A 16167-nucleotide genomic window follows, 5' to 3' on the forward strand; every position below is an offset into this window, starting at 1 on the left:
AGAGAAGTAAAAAAATAAAAACAAAAGAAGCCCAGAAACCTAAAGGAAGAGAATCAGCACCTAGAAATAAACTTTTTTATTCCAGGACCAATGCTGCTGATGTATCTTTGAACTTGCTTTATCAAAGAAGAAGAATCCGGTTCAAAGCTCTGGGATTTCTCCCTTTGATATACAGATTTTTCTTTGCATGCTCTTTTAATCCCACGATTATATCTATGAGTTTTGGCCGCAGAGTCGATCCCGTATGTCGCAGCCTTAGGACATGGTAAATAATGTTTTCGACTTAACCAAATACTCTTCACAGAGGATTGGGGTGACGGCAATGGCTGGCATTAGTCACTGTTCAGTTCAGCTTGCCTGAAGTGTGAAGTCTGGCAGCGGGGTGACTCTGGAATAGGTTATGCATTCCAACATGGGCTAGCCGGATGCAGCCACATCCGAACACAGGAGAGGGCAGGCCCCGGCTTCCTCTGCCTGTGACACCCAGAGAGAGCCGGGACCGTCTCCTGATGACTAAACATCTACTTCCCCTCCACTTGTTTTCCCAGGCCGGGTGCTGCGTACAGAATGCTGGAGGAAAGAACTGATTTCACAGGGAGACACATCTAGATATGTAGTCCGGATCACAAGTTACTGAGGACATGTCCTTACTAGTTTCCCTGCTGTATAAATGGGACCCACTTCTTACACAGAACAATCAGCCTAATTGCTTCTTTTTGTCAGGGAAATTTAAGCTGTGACAATAAACCATAGATATCCACATATCGTGTTATAACACATACATGGTCTGTGTGTCGAAGCCATGCTGCATTCCCATACATTAGCCATGGGTTTCCAATCAAATTCACATTATTTTCCTCTGCCCTTATTTTCTTAGCCTATGTGGTAGGGCTGGAGACCCCAGTGTTATATTACTAAAAGGCTCCTATTGGACTCACCGGCACCTGCACTTGTCACTATCACGGAAAATTGTGGACACGATGAAATGGTCCCACCAAGTGCTGCACAATGACATACACCTCTTTTTTCATCAGCACTCCATTCTGGCTAATAGTGATATTGAGTGGAGGACCATCTCTATGATGTCCATTTGACCTTATAAGATATTTGAGGTGAGGGTGTCCTAATGAGTTCAGGTAGTCGGACACATCAGAACAGTTATATTCATGTACGAGGGGCTGCTGATAAGTCTTTGGCTTTAATCATAGGATGATGAAGCTTTACATTTATGCTACATACTCTCCACTGATGACAACACACTTCTTACATCGGTATTCCAAGTTCTGTAAGCCTAGCAAAAAGAAGGATTTCGGTTGTGCCTCAAACCAGGCATCCGTAGCAGCCATGGCATCAGAAATGGTGTGAAATTTGGTACCTTTTCTTCAGGTTTGGAAACAGATGATAGTAGGAGGGTATTACCATTCATATCATGCTCATGCGTATCTATCGGTCGATCTTTCTATCTATCTAGATATATAACTAGAGTTAAGGTGGTGTCACACACAGCGACGACGACAACGACGTCGCTGCTACGTCACCATTTTCTGTGACGTTGCAGCGACGTCCCGTCGCTGTCACTGTGTGTGACATCCAGCAACGAGCTGGCCCCTGCTGTGAGGTCGTTGCTCGTTGCTGAATGTCCTGCTTCATTTTTTGGTCGTCGCTCTCCCGCTGTGACGCACACATCGCTGTGTGTGACAGCGAGAGAGCGACGAAATGAAGCGAGCAGGGAGCAGGAGCCGGCGTCTGGCAGTTGCGGAAAGCTGTAACCAAGGTAAACATCGGGTAACCAAGGGAAGACCTTTCCCTGGTTACCCGATATTTACCTTCGTTACCAGCCTCCGCCACTCTTGCTGCTAGTGCCGGCTCCTGCTCTGTGCACATGTAGCTGCAGTACTCATCGGGTAATTAACCCTATGTGTACTGTAGCTAGGAGAGCAAGGAGCCAGCGCTAAGCAGTGTGTGCGGCTCCCTGCTCTCTGCACTGTGACATGTAGCTGCAGTACACATCAGGTTAATTAACTCGATGTGTACTGTAGCTAGGAGAGCAAGGAGCCAGCGCTAAGCAGTGTGTGTGGCTCCCTGCTCTCTGCACTGTGACATGTAGCTGCAGTACACATCAGGTTAATTAACTCGATGTGTACTGTAGCTAGGAGAGCAAGGAGCCAGTGCTAAGCAGTGTGTGTGGCTCCCTGCTCTCTGCACATGTAGCGATGTTATGATCGCTGCTGCGTCGCTGTGTTTGACAGCTAAGCAGCGATCATAACAGCGACTTACAAGGTCGCTGTTACGTTACAGAAAATGGTGACGTAACAGCGATGTCGTTGTCGTTATGTGTGACACCAGCTTTAGTTTCAGAAATATTTGGAAAAGTACAGAAAGTTAAGGCATTTTAGCTGTTTACCAATACATACTCAGGATACAGTTACATAATCAATATGGGCTTGAAGTGCAGACTCTCAGCTTTATTTTGAGGGTATTCACATCCTAATTGCAGAATGGGTTTAGGTATTACAGCTCTTTAATATGTAGCTGCCTCTTTTTCAAGAGACCAAAAGTAACTGGACAATTATCTTTATAGCTCTTTAAAGGGCTGCATGGGCTATTCTCTTGTTAATCCACTATCAATAAAGTAGGTAAGAGGTCTGGAGCTGGTTCCAGGTGTGGCATTTGCATTTGGAAGCTGTTGCTGTGAACCCACAACATGCGGTCAAAGGAGATCTCAATGGAAGAGAAATATTGGGGCAAAAAAAAAAAAGAAATCCCAGCAAGATAGAAATATTAGAAGTGGTCAAATCAACAGTTTGGTACTTTCTGGGGAAAAAAAGAAGCGCACTGGTGAGCTTAGGAACACAAAAAGGCCTGGAAGTCCACAGAAGACAACAGTTGTGGATGATCATGGATTTCTTTCCATGGTGAAGAAAAACCCCTTCACACACAACATCCACCCAAGTAAAGAACACTCTCCAGGAAGTAGGTGTACAGTATCTAAGTCTACCATAAACAAAAGACTTCATGAGAGAAATCACCCGAAAGTGCAAACTATTAATCAGACATAAAAATAGAAAAGCCAGATTAGACTTTGTCAAAAATCATCTAATGAAGCTGCCCAGTTTTGGAAAAGCATTCTTTGGAGAGATGAAACTAAGATCAACCTGAATGGTGGGAAGAGAAAAATATGGAGAAAGCTTGGAATGGCTCATGATCCAAAACACACCATATTCTCTGTAATACATGGCGGAGGCAGTGTGATGACATGGGCATGCATGGCTTACACTGGCACTGGGTCATTAGTGTTTATTGATGATGTGACTGAAGACAGAAGCAGCTACATAAATTCTGAAGACTACAGGGCGATACTTCCTGCTCAGATTCAACCAAATGCCGCAAGGCTGATTGGAAGGCACTTCACAATATAAATGGAGAATGGGCCCAAACATATTGTGAGAGCAACCCAGGAGTTTTCTAAAGCAAAGAAATATTATGCAATGGCCGAGTCAATCACCAGATCTCAACCCAATTGAGCTGCATTTCACATGCTTAATACAAAACTTAAGGCAGAAAGAGACAAGCAACAACTGAAGTCAGCTACAGTAAAGACAAGCAAAGCAGAACAATGGAGGAAACCCAGTGTTTGGTGACATTCGTGGCTTCCAGACTTCAGGCAGTCATTGCCTGCAAAGGATTCTCTACAAATTATTAAAAATGAATAAATATTATTTATGCTAAATTAAATTTGTCCAATTACTTTGGAGCCCCTGAAATTTGGAGGCAATGTAGAAAATGTAGCAATTCCTAAACAAAATAAAAATCAAATAAATCGATTATAATTAAATAAACAAAAGTGACACTGTCCAAATACTTCTGGACCTAACAGTATATATATATATATATATATATATATATATATATATACACACACACATTATATTAGCATATATAAGTAGTCATTTACCATTACCCTTTCCAACCTACTCCTCCCCTCACTGCCTCTGATTGTCAATGAAGATCTCACCCACTAGACCACATTTATTTCAGGCAGGTGCCCTTTATTTCCTTGCACTAGGCTGGCAGCTACAGATCAGAAAATGCTCTTCTACTGAGATTCAATTCCCTACAAAGGGAAAAGAAGGCTGAAAAAAGCAATGGATTTACTACACATCAAAGCCAGGCATTTAAAAGGCCTCGGCTGTACAGCTAGCATCGGGGATTAAAAACCGTGCCGGAAAGAATGTTCTTTCTATAATCCTACATAATTAATGTGGAGCATTTTCACTTCGTGTTAAATACCTAACATGCAGCAACAAGCTGTTTGCTTTAACCTTCTTTAAATGCAGCCTCACCCTATGCACACTTAGGAGGCCGTATTTCAATGGCCCGGGACACTCAATGAGGCAAGGGGGCACAAAGGACGGATAAAGAGATCAACTGGTGGCTGAGAAAAGGACAAACCTGGGTGCTGAAATCAAGCACTTACTTAGCGTGACGGGACCTCTACCTGCGCTAGGACCTCGCCAAGTCACATCTCTCAACACTTTAAGCCTCTGAAGCCGTTAGCTTCTCCCTAGATTTCTCCCTTATTTAGCTCCAGTGGTTACATATATTTACATAAAGATTCCATACAATGAGAATACAGATATCAAAATAAATAGAAGTCATCAATTCTTTCCTCCAGTGATCCAACGCTCTGACAGTCCTCCCAGTCTGATCCTAACACTCTGCCAGTGCTCCCAGTCTGATCCTAACGCTCTGCCAGTCCTCCCAGTCTGATCCTAACACTCTGCCAGTGCTCCCAGTCTGATCCTAACGCTCTGCCAGTCCTCCCAGTCTGATCCTAACGCTCTGCCAGTCCTCCCAGTCTGATCCTAACACTCTGACAGTCCTCCCAGTCTGATCCTAACACTCTGCCAGTGCTCCAAGTCTGATCCTAACGCTCTGACAGTCCTCCCAGTCTGATCCTAACACTCTGACAGTCCTCCCAGTCTGATCCTAACACTCTGCCAGTGCTCCAAGTCTGATCCTAACGCTCTGACAGTCCTCCCAGTCTGATCCTAACACTCTGACAGTCCTCCCAGTCTGATCCTAACACTCTGACAGTCCTCCCAGTCTGATCCTAACGCTCTGACAGTCCTCCCAGTCTGATCCTAACGCTCTGACAGTCCTCCCAGTCTGATCCTATCGGTCTGACAGTCCTCCCAGTCTGATCCTAACGGTCTGCCAGTCCTCCCAGTCTGATCCTAACGGTCTGACAGTCCTCCCAGTCTGATCCTAACGGTCTGACAGTCCTCCCAGTCTGATCCTATCGGTCTGACAGTCCTCCCAGTCTGATCCTAACGGTCTGCCAGTCCTCCCAGTCTGATCCTAACGGTCCTCCCAGTCTGATCCTAACGCTCTGACAGTCCTCCCAGTCTGATCCTAACGCTCTGACAGTCCTCCCAGTCTGATCCTAACGGTCTGACAGTCCTCCCAGTCTGATCCTATCGGTCTGACAGTCCTCCCAGTCTGATCCTAACGGTCTGCCAGTCCTCCCAGTCTGATCCTAACGCTCTGCCAGTCCTCCCAGTCTGATCCTAACGGTCTGCCAGTCCTCCCAGTCTTATCCTAACGGTCTGCCAGTCCTCCCAGTCTGATCCTAACACTCTGACAGTCCTCTCAGTCTGATCCTAACGGTCTGCCAGTCCTCCCAGTCTGATCCTAACGCTCTGCCAGTCCTCCCAATCTGATCCTAACGCTCTGCCAGTCCTCCCAGTCTGATCCTAACGCTCTGCCAGTCCTCCCAGTCTGATCCTAACGGTCTGACAGTCCTCCCAGTCTGATCCTAACGCTCTGACAGTCCTCCCAGTCTGATCCTAACGGTCTGACAGTCCTCCCAGTCTGATCCTAACGGTCTGTCAGTCCTTCCAGTCTGATCCTAACGGTCTGCCAGTCTTCCCAGTCTGATCCTAACGGTCTGCCAGTCCTTCCAGTCTGATCCTAACGCTCTGCCAGTCCTCCCAGTCTGATCCTAACGGTCTGCCAGTCCTCCCAGTCTGATCCTAACGCTCTGCCAGTCCTCCCAGTCTGATCCTAACGGTCTGACAGTCCTCCCAGTCTGATCCTAACGCTCTGACAGTCCTCCCAGTCTGATCCTAACACTCTGACAGTCCTCCCAGTCTGATCCTAACGGTCTGCCAGTCCTCCGAGTCTGATCCTAACACTCTGACAGTCCTCCCAGTCTGATCCTAACGGTCTGCCAGTCCTCTCAGTCTGATCCTAACGGTCTGCCAGTCCTCCCAGTCTGATCCTAACACTCTGACAGTCCTCCCAGTCTGATCCTAACGGTCTGACAGTCCTCCCAGTCTGATCCTAACACTCTGACAGTCCTCCCAGTCTGATCCTAATGGTCTGCCAGTCCTCCCAGTCTGATCCTAACGGTCTGCCAGTCCTCCCAGTCTGATCCTAACGCTCTGACAGTCCTCCCAGTCTGATCCTAACGCTCTGACAGTCCTCCCAGTCTGATCCTAACACTCTGACAGTCCTCCCAGTCTGATCCTAACGCTCTGCCAGTCCTCCCAGTCTGATCCTAATGCTCTGACAGTCCTCCCAGTTTGATCCTAATGCTCTGACAGTCCTCCCAGTCTGAGTCTAATGAAGTAACGAAGACCTTGCTTCACCTCTCGTAGGTGCTCAGGAGAAAAATAGACTATCATTGGAGGATAACTCCGGCACACTACCACTTTCCCATAAGCCCAAAAAAAACGAAGAATACAGTTGTTGGATGTCAAAATCCTTTTCTCTTATTTTATTAGTGCCAAAAAGTGAAAAAAAGTGCTGTACAATTGTCCGCCAGGAATCGACGTTTCGGCTAGCAAGCCTTCATCAGGTCGGACAGGCTTGACTTATAATGAGATGGCAACCTGGTATAAGTGCAGGATAGCTGCAAAAATATAGAGCCCTCCGTTTGGAGATAGCCTGTGTCGAAAGCCGTGAAAGCTCTGGGAGAGGTTAGTATGTAGGATCCTAAGAGGTTTATTGGATCATGAGGTCTGAAATAGGGAGCATGCGGTCTATCTTGGTGGTCAGCTATACCTCTTAGGTGTCTCAGTATACTAGGCCAGGGTGGTGACCATGTGTGCCCCAGGGGGATAGCAGCTCCTGCAGTGTGATATCAATATCTATTAGCTCTGGTAGTATAGCCTAGAGAAGGATCGCTGCGGCTCAAAGTATATCAGTCAGTGGCTTATATGGAAGAAGAGCAGTTCCCGTGGTATGAAATAGAGGTCACAGGTTCACGCATAGGAGTCAGGATGGTATGCCTGATTGGGAATCTAGAACGGACCGCTCCTGTAGTGGGGAGTCAGAGTCCAGAATTTATCCTGGTAATCAGGGTGATATGCCTGACTGTCGCCTATAGCTAGTTACTCTGAGGGATATGGCCTGGAGAGAAGTCCGTTGGCCCTGAAGAGAGTCAAATCTAGCATGAGCCTGTGGTGCCGCAGAGTTGGATCGCACGTCCTGTGAAGTGAGAAGTGAGTCACTTCACAGGACGTGCGATCCAACTCTGCGGCACCACAGGCTCATGCTAGATTTGACTCTCTTCAGGGCCAACGGACTTCTCTCCAGGCCATATCCCTCAGAGTAACTAGCTATAGGCGACAGTCAGGCATATCACCCTGATTACCAGGATAAATTCTGGACTCTGACTCCCCACTACAGAAGCGGTCCGTTCTAGATTCCCAATCAGGCATACCATCCTGACTCCTATGCGTGAACCTGTGACCTCTATTTCATACCACGGGAACTGCTCTTCTTCCATATAAGCCACTGACTGATATACTTTGAGCCGCAGCGATCCTTCTCTAGGCTATACTACCAGAGCTAATAGATATTGATATCACACTGCAGGAGCTGCTATCCCCCTGGGGCACACATGGTCACCACCCTGGCCTAGTATACTGAGACACCTAAGAGGTATAGCTGACCACCAAGATAGACCGCATGCTCCCTATTTCAGACCTCATGATCCAATAAACCTCTTAGGATCCTACATACTAACATCTCCCAGAGCTTTCACGGCTTTCGACACAGGCTATCTCCAAACGGAGGGCTCTATATTTTTGCAGCTATCCTGCACTTATACCAGGTTGCCATCTCATTATAAGTCAAGCCTGTCCGACCTGATGAAGGCTTGCTAGCCGAAACGTCGATTCCTGGCGGACAATTGTACAGCACTTTTTTTCACTTTTTGGCACTAATAAAATAAGAGAAAAGGATTTTGACATCCAACAACTGTATTCTTCGTTTTTTTTGGGGCTTATGGGAAAGTGGTAGTGTGCCGGAGTTATCCTCCAATGTGAGTCTAATGCTCTGACAGTCCTCCGAGTCTGATCCTAATGCTCTGACAGTCCTCCGAGTCTGATCCTAACGCTCTGACAGTCCTCCCAGTCTGATCCTAATGCTCTGACAGTCCTCCCAGTCTGAGTCTAATGCTCTGACAGTCCTCACAGTCTGATCCTAACGCTCTGATAGTCCTCACAGTTTGATTCTAACGCTCTGACAGTCCTTCCAGTCCTTGCCAGCATATGGTCAGAATGTGACTGCTTCGGTCAATCAGTGGTTTCAGCAGCCGGTTGCTGACCTACTAAGAACCATAAGTTTTTTATTTTTCCATCGGTATAAACGTGTGAGGGCTTGTTTTTTGCTGGATAAGTTGCATCATTGAAAAAAAAATTCCCAGTGTGGTGAAATAAGAAAAAAATTGAACTTCAGGAATTGTTTTTTTTTAATTTAGTGTTTATTTTGCCATGAAACTGAGCTGACAGTATAATTCTCCAGGTCAGTGCAGTCATGTAGATATCAAACATAAATTTTATATTTTATTTAAGTGGGGGAAAAATACATTTTGTTAAATATTGCTTGTGTCGCAACATTTTCAATGTTTTTTTGATTTGGAGCTGTGTGAGGGCTTGTTTTTTGCACCCCGAGCTGATCTTTTTATTGATATTATTTTGGGGTATATACGCTTCTTTGATTGCCCACTATCACTTTTTTTCTGTTGTTGTGGTAGCCAAACAACTGCAATTCTGGAGTTTTGTTTTTTTTTTTTCTCATTTCACTGTTTATGGTTTGGATTATTTTAGATTTTGACAGATCGGACATTTCTGAATGCAGTGATACCAAATATGTGTACATTTTGTTATTAATATTATTTAATTCTCAATGGGCCAAAAGGGGATTGATTTAAACATTTGTGGGGGTTTTAATTTTTTTTCATATTTTTTTAAAAACTTTTATTTTACTTTTTTTTACTATTTCCCTTAGGGAACTTGAAGCTGTGATCATCTGATTACTTCAGCATTGCTCTGTACAGCAGAATGCATGGTCTCCTATGAACACTGGATCGTATCTTGTGTTCACAGAAGGATCGTCATGACAGAAAGCGGGGTAATCAGCTGACCCCTAGTTGTCATAATCAGATCAGCCAACATGTACGGGGAAAGATGCGGACTCGGCATGTAAGCCCACACCAACAGCACGGAGACGAACCATGACGGACATTGTACGTCATAGGTTGTTAAAGGGTTAAACATGTAAAATGCATGCTCGATGGGGTTGAGATCTGGTGATTGACTCTGCTATTGCAGACTATTCTACTTATTTGACTTAAAGAAACTCCTGGATTGCTTCTGCAGTATGTCTTGGGTCATTGTGCATCTACGAAGTGCCATCCAATCAACCTTGCTGCATTTGGTTGAATCTGAGCAGAAAGTATAGCCCTATAAACTTCATAATTCATCTGCCTGCTTCTGTATTCAGTCACATCATCAATAAACACTAGTGACCCAATGCAATTAGAAGCCATGCATGCCCATGTTTATCACACTGCCTCCACCATGTTTTACAGATGATGTGGTGGGCTTTGGACCATGAGCCGTTCTAGGCCTTCTCCATACTTTCTTCCACCCATCATTTTGGAACAGGTTGATCTTAGCTTCATCTGTGCAGTGAATGCTTTAACAGAACTGGGCGACTTCTTTAGATGTTTTTTGGCAAATCCTAATATGGGCATTGTATTTTTAGGCTGATTAATGATTTGCACCCTATGGTGAACCATCTGGTATTGGCTCTCATGAAGTCTTCTCTTTATTGTAGACTTAGAGACTAAAACACCTACTTTCTGGAGTGTTCTTCACTTGGGTGGATGTTGTGTTGGGTTTTTTCTTCACCATGAAAGGATTCTGTGATCATACACAATTGTCTTCCGTGGATGTCCAGGCCTTTTCGTGTTCTCAAGCTCACCAGTGAGCTTCTTTTTGCATAAAGTACCAAACTGTTGATTTGGCCACTCCTAACATTTCAACTACATCTCTGATGGGTTTTTTCTTTTTTCAGCCTAATGATGGTCTTTTTCACTTCTATTGACAGCTCCTTTGACCGCATGTTGTGTATTCACAGCAACAGCTTCCAAATGCAAATACCACACCTAGAATCAGCTCAATGCCTTTTACCTGCTCGATTTATGATGGATTAATGAGGGAACAGCCTATGCAGCCTATTAGAGATTTTGACAAAATTCTCCAATTACTTAAAAGAGGCAGCTTCCTAATACAGAGCTGTAATTCCTAAACCCTTACTCCAATTAGGATGTGAATACCCTCAAATTACATAACTGTATATTGAATATGTTTTGGTAAACAGCTAAAATGCCATAACTTTCTGCCACTGTCCAAATATTTGTGAACCTAATTGTATGTCAGGAGAATTTGCTAATATATGCTACACCTCTGATAGAGAGTGGTGAAATGTGGCAGTATTCTGACATACATGGTCAATGGGATTCCATTGTAAGGATAACACTTTTGTTGTATTGCATCCATTTTTTTAACTGTATCCCTCAGTATATAATAGTGACGTCTACTGAGCTATGCTATACAACAAAAACAGGCATTGCATATAGCGAACAAATAGGGCGTCAGGAACATATTTGGAATATGCGCCGGGAGCTGCATGATGGCTTCTGTCTATACAGGAGCCATGACTACTATTATGAATCACTTTCTAAATAGGTCTCAATGAATTATGATGTATCAATCTTATAAAATGGTCTGCAATGTCTTGTTGTGGCTCCAATCTTTGTGACAACAACAATGACGTTGCAAACCGCAGTATTCTTGCTGCTAAAACAGGAGAGCAAAACATAAATATGAAGAAAGTCTACCTGTCATCAAAATGTCAGACGTCTTCAGAGATGAAACTTTCAAAGGATTAGCGATTTCAGTGACATGATAGCTTCATATTTTCGTCACTTGTGTTGAGTCTTGGATCATGTTAGCACAATGAAGTATGACCTGGCTAATAACTTAGACTGTAAACCCTCATTGACATTAATTTGTAACTGTCAGATCCACATACCTGGATAAGTTAACCAGATATGGTCACAACTAGGACCAAAACTGCACCCACGACACAAATGTCTCAAGTTTCCACTCCGCAATAACTACATTTACCATATTTTAGAAATGGAAGATCTTACATGATAACAGATGTTTACTTCTTAAAAAAACTTCCAAACCTTTTTAGATATTTTAGTAAAGAGCTCGGTCCCTTATAATCATAAGAGAAGACAATCCAACAGCAGACAGGCGAGGATCTGTTTGGCAATTATTGTCCTATGCGCCATAGCCCTCGGCATCAGCCCCTTCTGTGATGGCAACAGAAAGGAATGATGCCTTTCATGATTCATCAAAGTAATAGCTACAAACAAATGCTGTTACGTAGCCCCGGGGGTCTCTCTAGCATCGAGCGGCAAGTGGTTGACCTCTTGGTGTTCAGACGTATCTGTCTGCTATGCCTTTGCTTTGGACATGCAGGGGCTGAACCCTAATGAGTAAATCCAATGAGTTAGCAGCCATGTTGAATTTAAAGTTAACCCCTTAGTCACTTTGTTGTGATAGAACCACCATTGTATCAACTAACATAACCCCCAAAAAAACACAAAATGATCAATTTAATATTTACTCTAAAATAAATATTATTGCGAAGCGGTAAAAGTGCCATAGTATACTAAAGTCTAGATCGTGTGATGTACGAGTCCATTATTTAAAGGGTCAAAACTGTCCGATAATATCTATAAATCACCGACACAAAAGGTTATATCTTCTAAATTGTTACGCGTATACATTTTGTCTCTTGACAAATAACCTTACAACCATTACATGGTATGTTCGTGAACATGGTCTCCTGATACGTAAGCTAAGTAAGTGGCAGACTGAGCGGAGCTGGTATCACCTGGCATCACTGACATGGCAGTTCTATACTCTTCATAAGGCTATAACTCAATCAGCTAATAGCATCATACAGTGTCCTGTTTTGTATGGAAAGTCATTGTTGAAAGTCACCTTGAAAAACGAACATGGTTATTGGGAAATACAGCTGGATAGATAGAGATGGGTCTGAATTAGCTTTAGAATAAGCAGTCAGCCAGTCCCCTTCACTCCCTACTGCCATTACACATCAGTAGAAGAAGACCAGGTATAACTAAATTAGAACATGATGGGTCAAAAGGACTAAATTAAACATGGTCACCACTAGTATGTATGGAACAATCCAGACCGACCGTCACCAAAGTATCGGTAGACACTCCATACATATACATGGCACTCAGACATAACAGGTATTGGGAGAAACATTTCTTGAGCAATTTCTCTCCACATCTCCAAGCTACAAAAAAAAATAATGAAAAAGGAAATACAATAAATGAATCAAGATTCAGACTTTATCAGAAACCTCCAATACTTACAGTGTTGAGATAACGTTCACATTCAACCTTAGTCTGCCGTGAAAACATTTGTACAGCCCTAGTTTAAATCTCGGTGAAATGTTGTGCGGCTCTGCCAGGCGTCGGTGGAAGGAAGAAGAATGTGAGTAAATTTATCACGGCACTTGCTCCTTAAACTTCTATTTGATTGTGACCTTCATCATTGGCTTTCTAATAATCTTGCCATAAACTACATCGCTCCCGTTCCATGTGTTGAACTATGTCACCCTCTTTCTGCAGGTTTTTCTACCAGATCGCTCACCACGTAGCATTTATCCTTCACTTCTTACAAGTAGGACACTCGCTTCCACTTAGTATTTGACATCCTTCTCTTTCCATTTTTTAAAACTCTAAAGGAAATCCACCTTCTAAAACGAGCCAGGCTCTAAATTATTAATGCCTTTTCTATTGACTCCAGATGCGCTTGACTTGCACTTAGAATAAATACACTTCTGCTCCTCGCATGTCTGTATGCCTCCCATTATGCCAATTAGACTTCAAGCTCTTCTGGTCAGCAGCTCCAGCCGCCTCGTGTTAAAATTTACTTGGTGCTCTTATTCCCATTTCTCTCCAGGAAAGTTTGTTTTTCCTAAAGCTCTGTATGCCCCTCTCCAGACAAAAGTTCAAGTGCTCCATTTATAGACATACAACCCGACAGCACACTATATGTAGAGACCACTTTCCTCGACACGTTACTCATCGTTTATAGAGCTCCTGTTCTATTGACTTTCTTTTTTATCCATTAATATGTTTATAATAATTTGGGCTTGATTCAGGGTTTTTAGTTTTAAGTTACATCTGATTTTTAATGAATATAAGACTTGGCACTCAAAAGAGTAACTGATTAAAGCTTTCTTTGTAGTAGCAATCCTAAACATCAAACGTTTCGGTCCAAACGATGGACCTTCATCAGTGGTACAGATTTCCCAAGACAAACAGAATGAGGAAAGGAGCTCAATAGAATATGAGCGGTATCCACCGCTGTGAATGAAAAAGAGGAGCCTCTTTCTCCTTCATATACCGCTCCTATGCTACGGTGCATCTTTCTCCATTCTGTTTGTCTTGGGCAACCTGAACCACTGATGAAGATCCATGGTTTGGACCGAAATGTTTGATGTTATGGATTGCTACTACAAAGAAAACTTTAATCAGTTACTCCTTCGAGTGACAAGTCTTATATTTATTGGTCTACAGGATTGGATCCTACTGAGGCACCCAAATGCCAGAATTGCCATAATCTATTATGTTTCTTTTTTAGTCTTATGGCAATTGTTGATGTTTATTCTTCAACATGGTTAAAGTGGTTAATCAATTTTGCAAAAAAATCAAAAATGCTCTTTGTTTTCCCTTTGCTTTTTACCTTTTTAAAATAAAAAATAGAGCAGAATTTACACAAACATTTCAGACAAACATAAAATCCCTTTAGAGGAGACTGGCGCTTATATTTGGAAAAACTTTGCAACTTTTAAAAAATTGGCAAATGATAAATCATCCGGATACACTTGGAAACCACAAACACTGCCCACCATGGCCAACAAAAGAAAACCTAAACAAACAGAGTACAAAAATGGTCCAAATAAAAACAACAGGGTACAAACGTAAAAAGCACCAAATCCTAGACGAGAAGGCAATAATGAATCGGACCATTTGACTTCATTCAGTTTTAGAGCATGCTAAATGTCAGCTGCAGAAAAAAATCATCAAAGGATATTTGGGCACCACAAAAATGTTTTACTTTCAGCCATTCTATCTACAGGTCACTTAAGTACTGAAAATGTTATCAAATCAATGTTAGCTTTTTCCTATAGGTTCATGTTTGCACATTTTCTGACTAGGCTAGACAAAAAGGCTTTACCACTCTTACTTATGGACTGTCAATGGAGCTGAGCTATCAGATACAGTCCATGGACAAGAGTGGTAAATTCTGGGAAATGGACAGTCCCTTTAAGGAGACAACATTACGGAGACTACAAAGGGTCCTACCTTTTTAATCCGGCCACTTTTGGTCCCAACAAATACCACGCTGTAGTTATTGTAGATATATGAAACCAGTGACGTCATCCTGTCTCTGCTTTCTGTATAAAGTGTAATGCCTTCAACCAAGTTCAGTCCTCCCAAGGGTTGGTTAATATCCAAGCCACAAAAATTGTCATCAATGGGAACCGGCTGAAAATGAAAGAGCATAATTATACATCAATATACATGATATCAGGAAAGAAACATTCAGAAGGGGATGACACATGAATGATATGAAATTGTGAAAGCTGGAGGTCTACAAAGACCAAGTTATACTTCAGCCGACTATGCTTTCTGTATACTTAGAGGTAGAGGAAGAAGTAGTGATTTAGCATGTGAAAATCCAACATGTCCCACTTTTCTTCCCCTGATGGCCGACATTAGGAGGAAGTCTGGCTGCACTTATACCTAACAGACTGGATACGATGTATCTACTGTGTATAAATGAGTCAGTTGTTAAAGGGAATGTGTCATCAGAAAATTACATATTGTAAATCACATTTCTCTGTTAAATGTTTTCTTCTTACATTTATGAAAGCTATGTTTTTAATTCCATATCAAAATCTTTATTAAAAATAAAAATAGAAATCTTGCAATTCTCACACTGTACACTGAGTTTTTATTTAGACTCTAACTTCCAGTTGGTTCAGGAAACAACACATGTATATAGTTAAACTCTAACTTCCTGTTGGTTCAGGAAACAACACATGTACATAGTTAAACTCTAACTTCCTGTTGGTTCAGGAAACAACACATGTACATAGTTAAACTCTAACTTCCTGTTGGTTCAGGAAACAACACATGTACATAGTTAAACTCTAACTTCCTGTTGGTTCAGGAAACAACACATGTACATAGTTAAACTCTAACTTCCTGTTGGTTCAGGAAACAACACATGTACATAGTTAAACTCTAACTTCCTGTTGGTTCAGGAAACAACACATGTACATAGTTAAACTCTAACTTCCTGTTGGTTCAGGAAACAACACATGTACATAGCCACAATGAACAAACTCTGATTATATAATTTGTGTTGATGCATATATTGAGAATGTGCAGAGGTCAACTTGAATGGTAGAGGAATAGGATCAGCTGTGACATCTATGATTAAGATTAGTGGATCTTGTGTTATCAGCTGGGTATGAAGTAACCTGTGATTGTAAGCCTGCCTCTGATGATAATGAAACTGCTGCAAAAAAACAAACCCATGTAACTCAAAACCATGATTAGGTCAAATTCTGATGATACATTCAATTTAAATTCCTCTCACTAAACAAAGTAATAATTTTGTTATCTAGGTGATTGGACACTAGGAAAATAATACCTTTACTGTGTAAATCTGTTTCTGAGGCAGA

General features: G+C 42.5%; 1 protein-coding gene across 1 annotated transcript in view; it reads right to left on the minus strand.

The window, feature by feature from the left end:
- The window catches only part of PLXNA2 (plexin A2), a 408755-nt gene that overhangs the window by 304666 nt on the left and 87922 nt on the right, over nt 1–16167 (minus strand). Inside the window, exon 3 of the mRNA XM_075335732.1 lies at nt 14780–14962. Coding sequence (XP_075191847.1) covers nt 14780–14962 — 183 coding nt within the window. The remainder of the gene's footprint in view (nt 1–14779; nt 14963–16167) is intronic.

The sequence above is a fragment of the Anomaloglossus baeobatrachus genome, chromosome 2 (genome assembly GCF_048569485.1).
Source record: "Anomaloglossus baeobatrachus isolate aAnoBae1 chromosome 2, aAnoBae1.hap1, whole genome shotgun sequence".
NCBI classification, from domain to species: Eukaryota; Metazoa; Chordata; class Amphibia; order Anura; family Aromobatidae; genus Anomaloglossus; species Anomaloglossus baeobatrachus.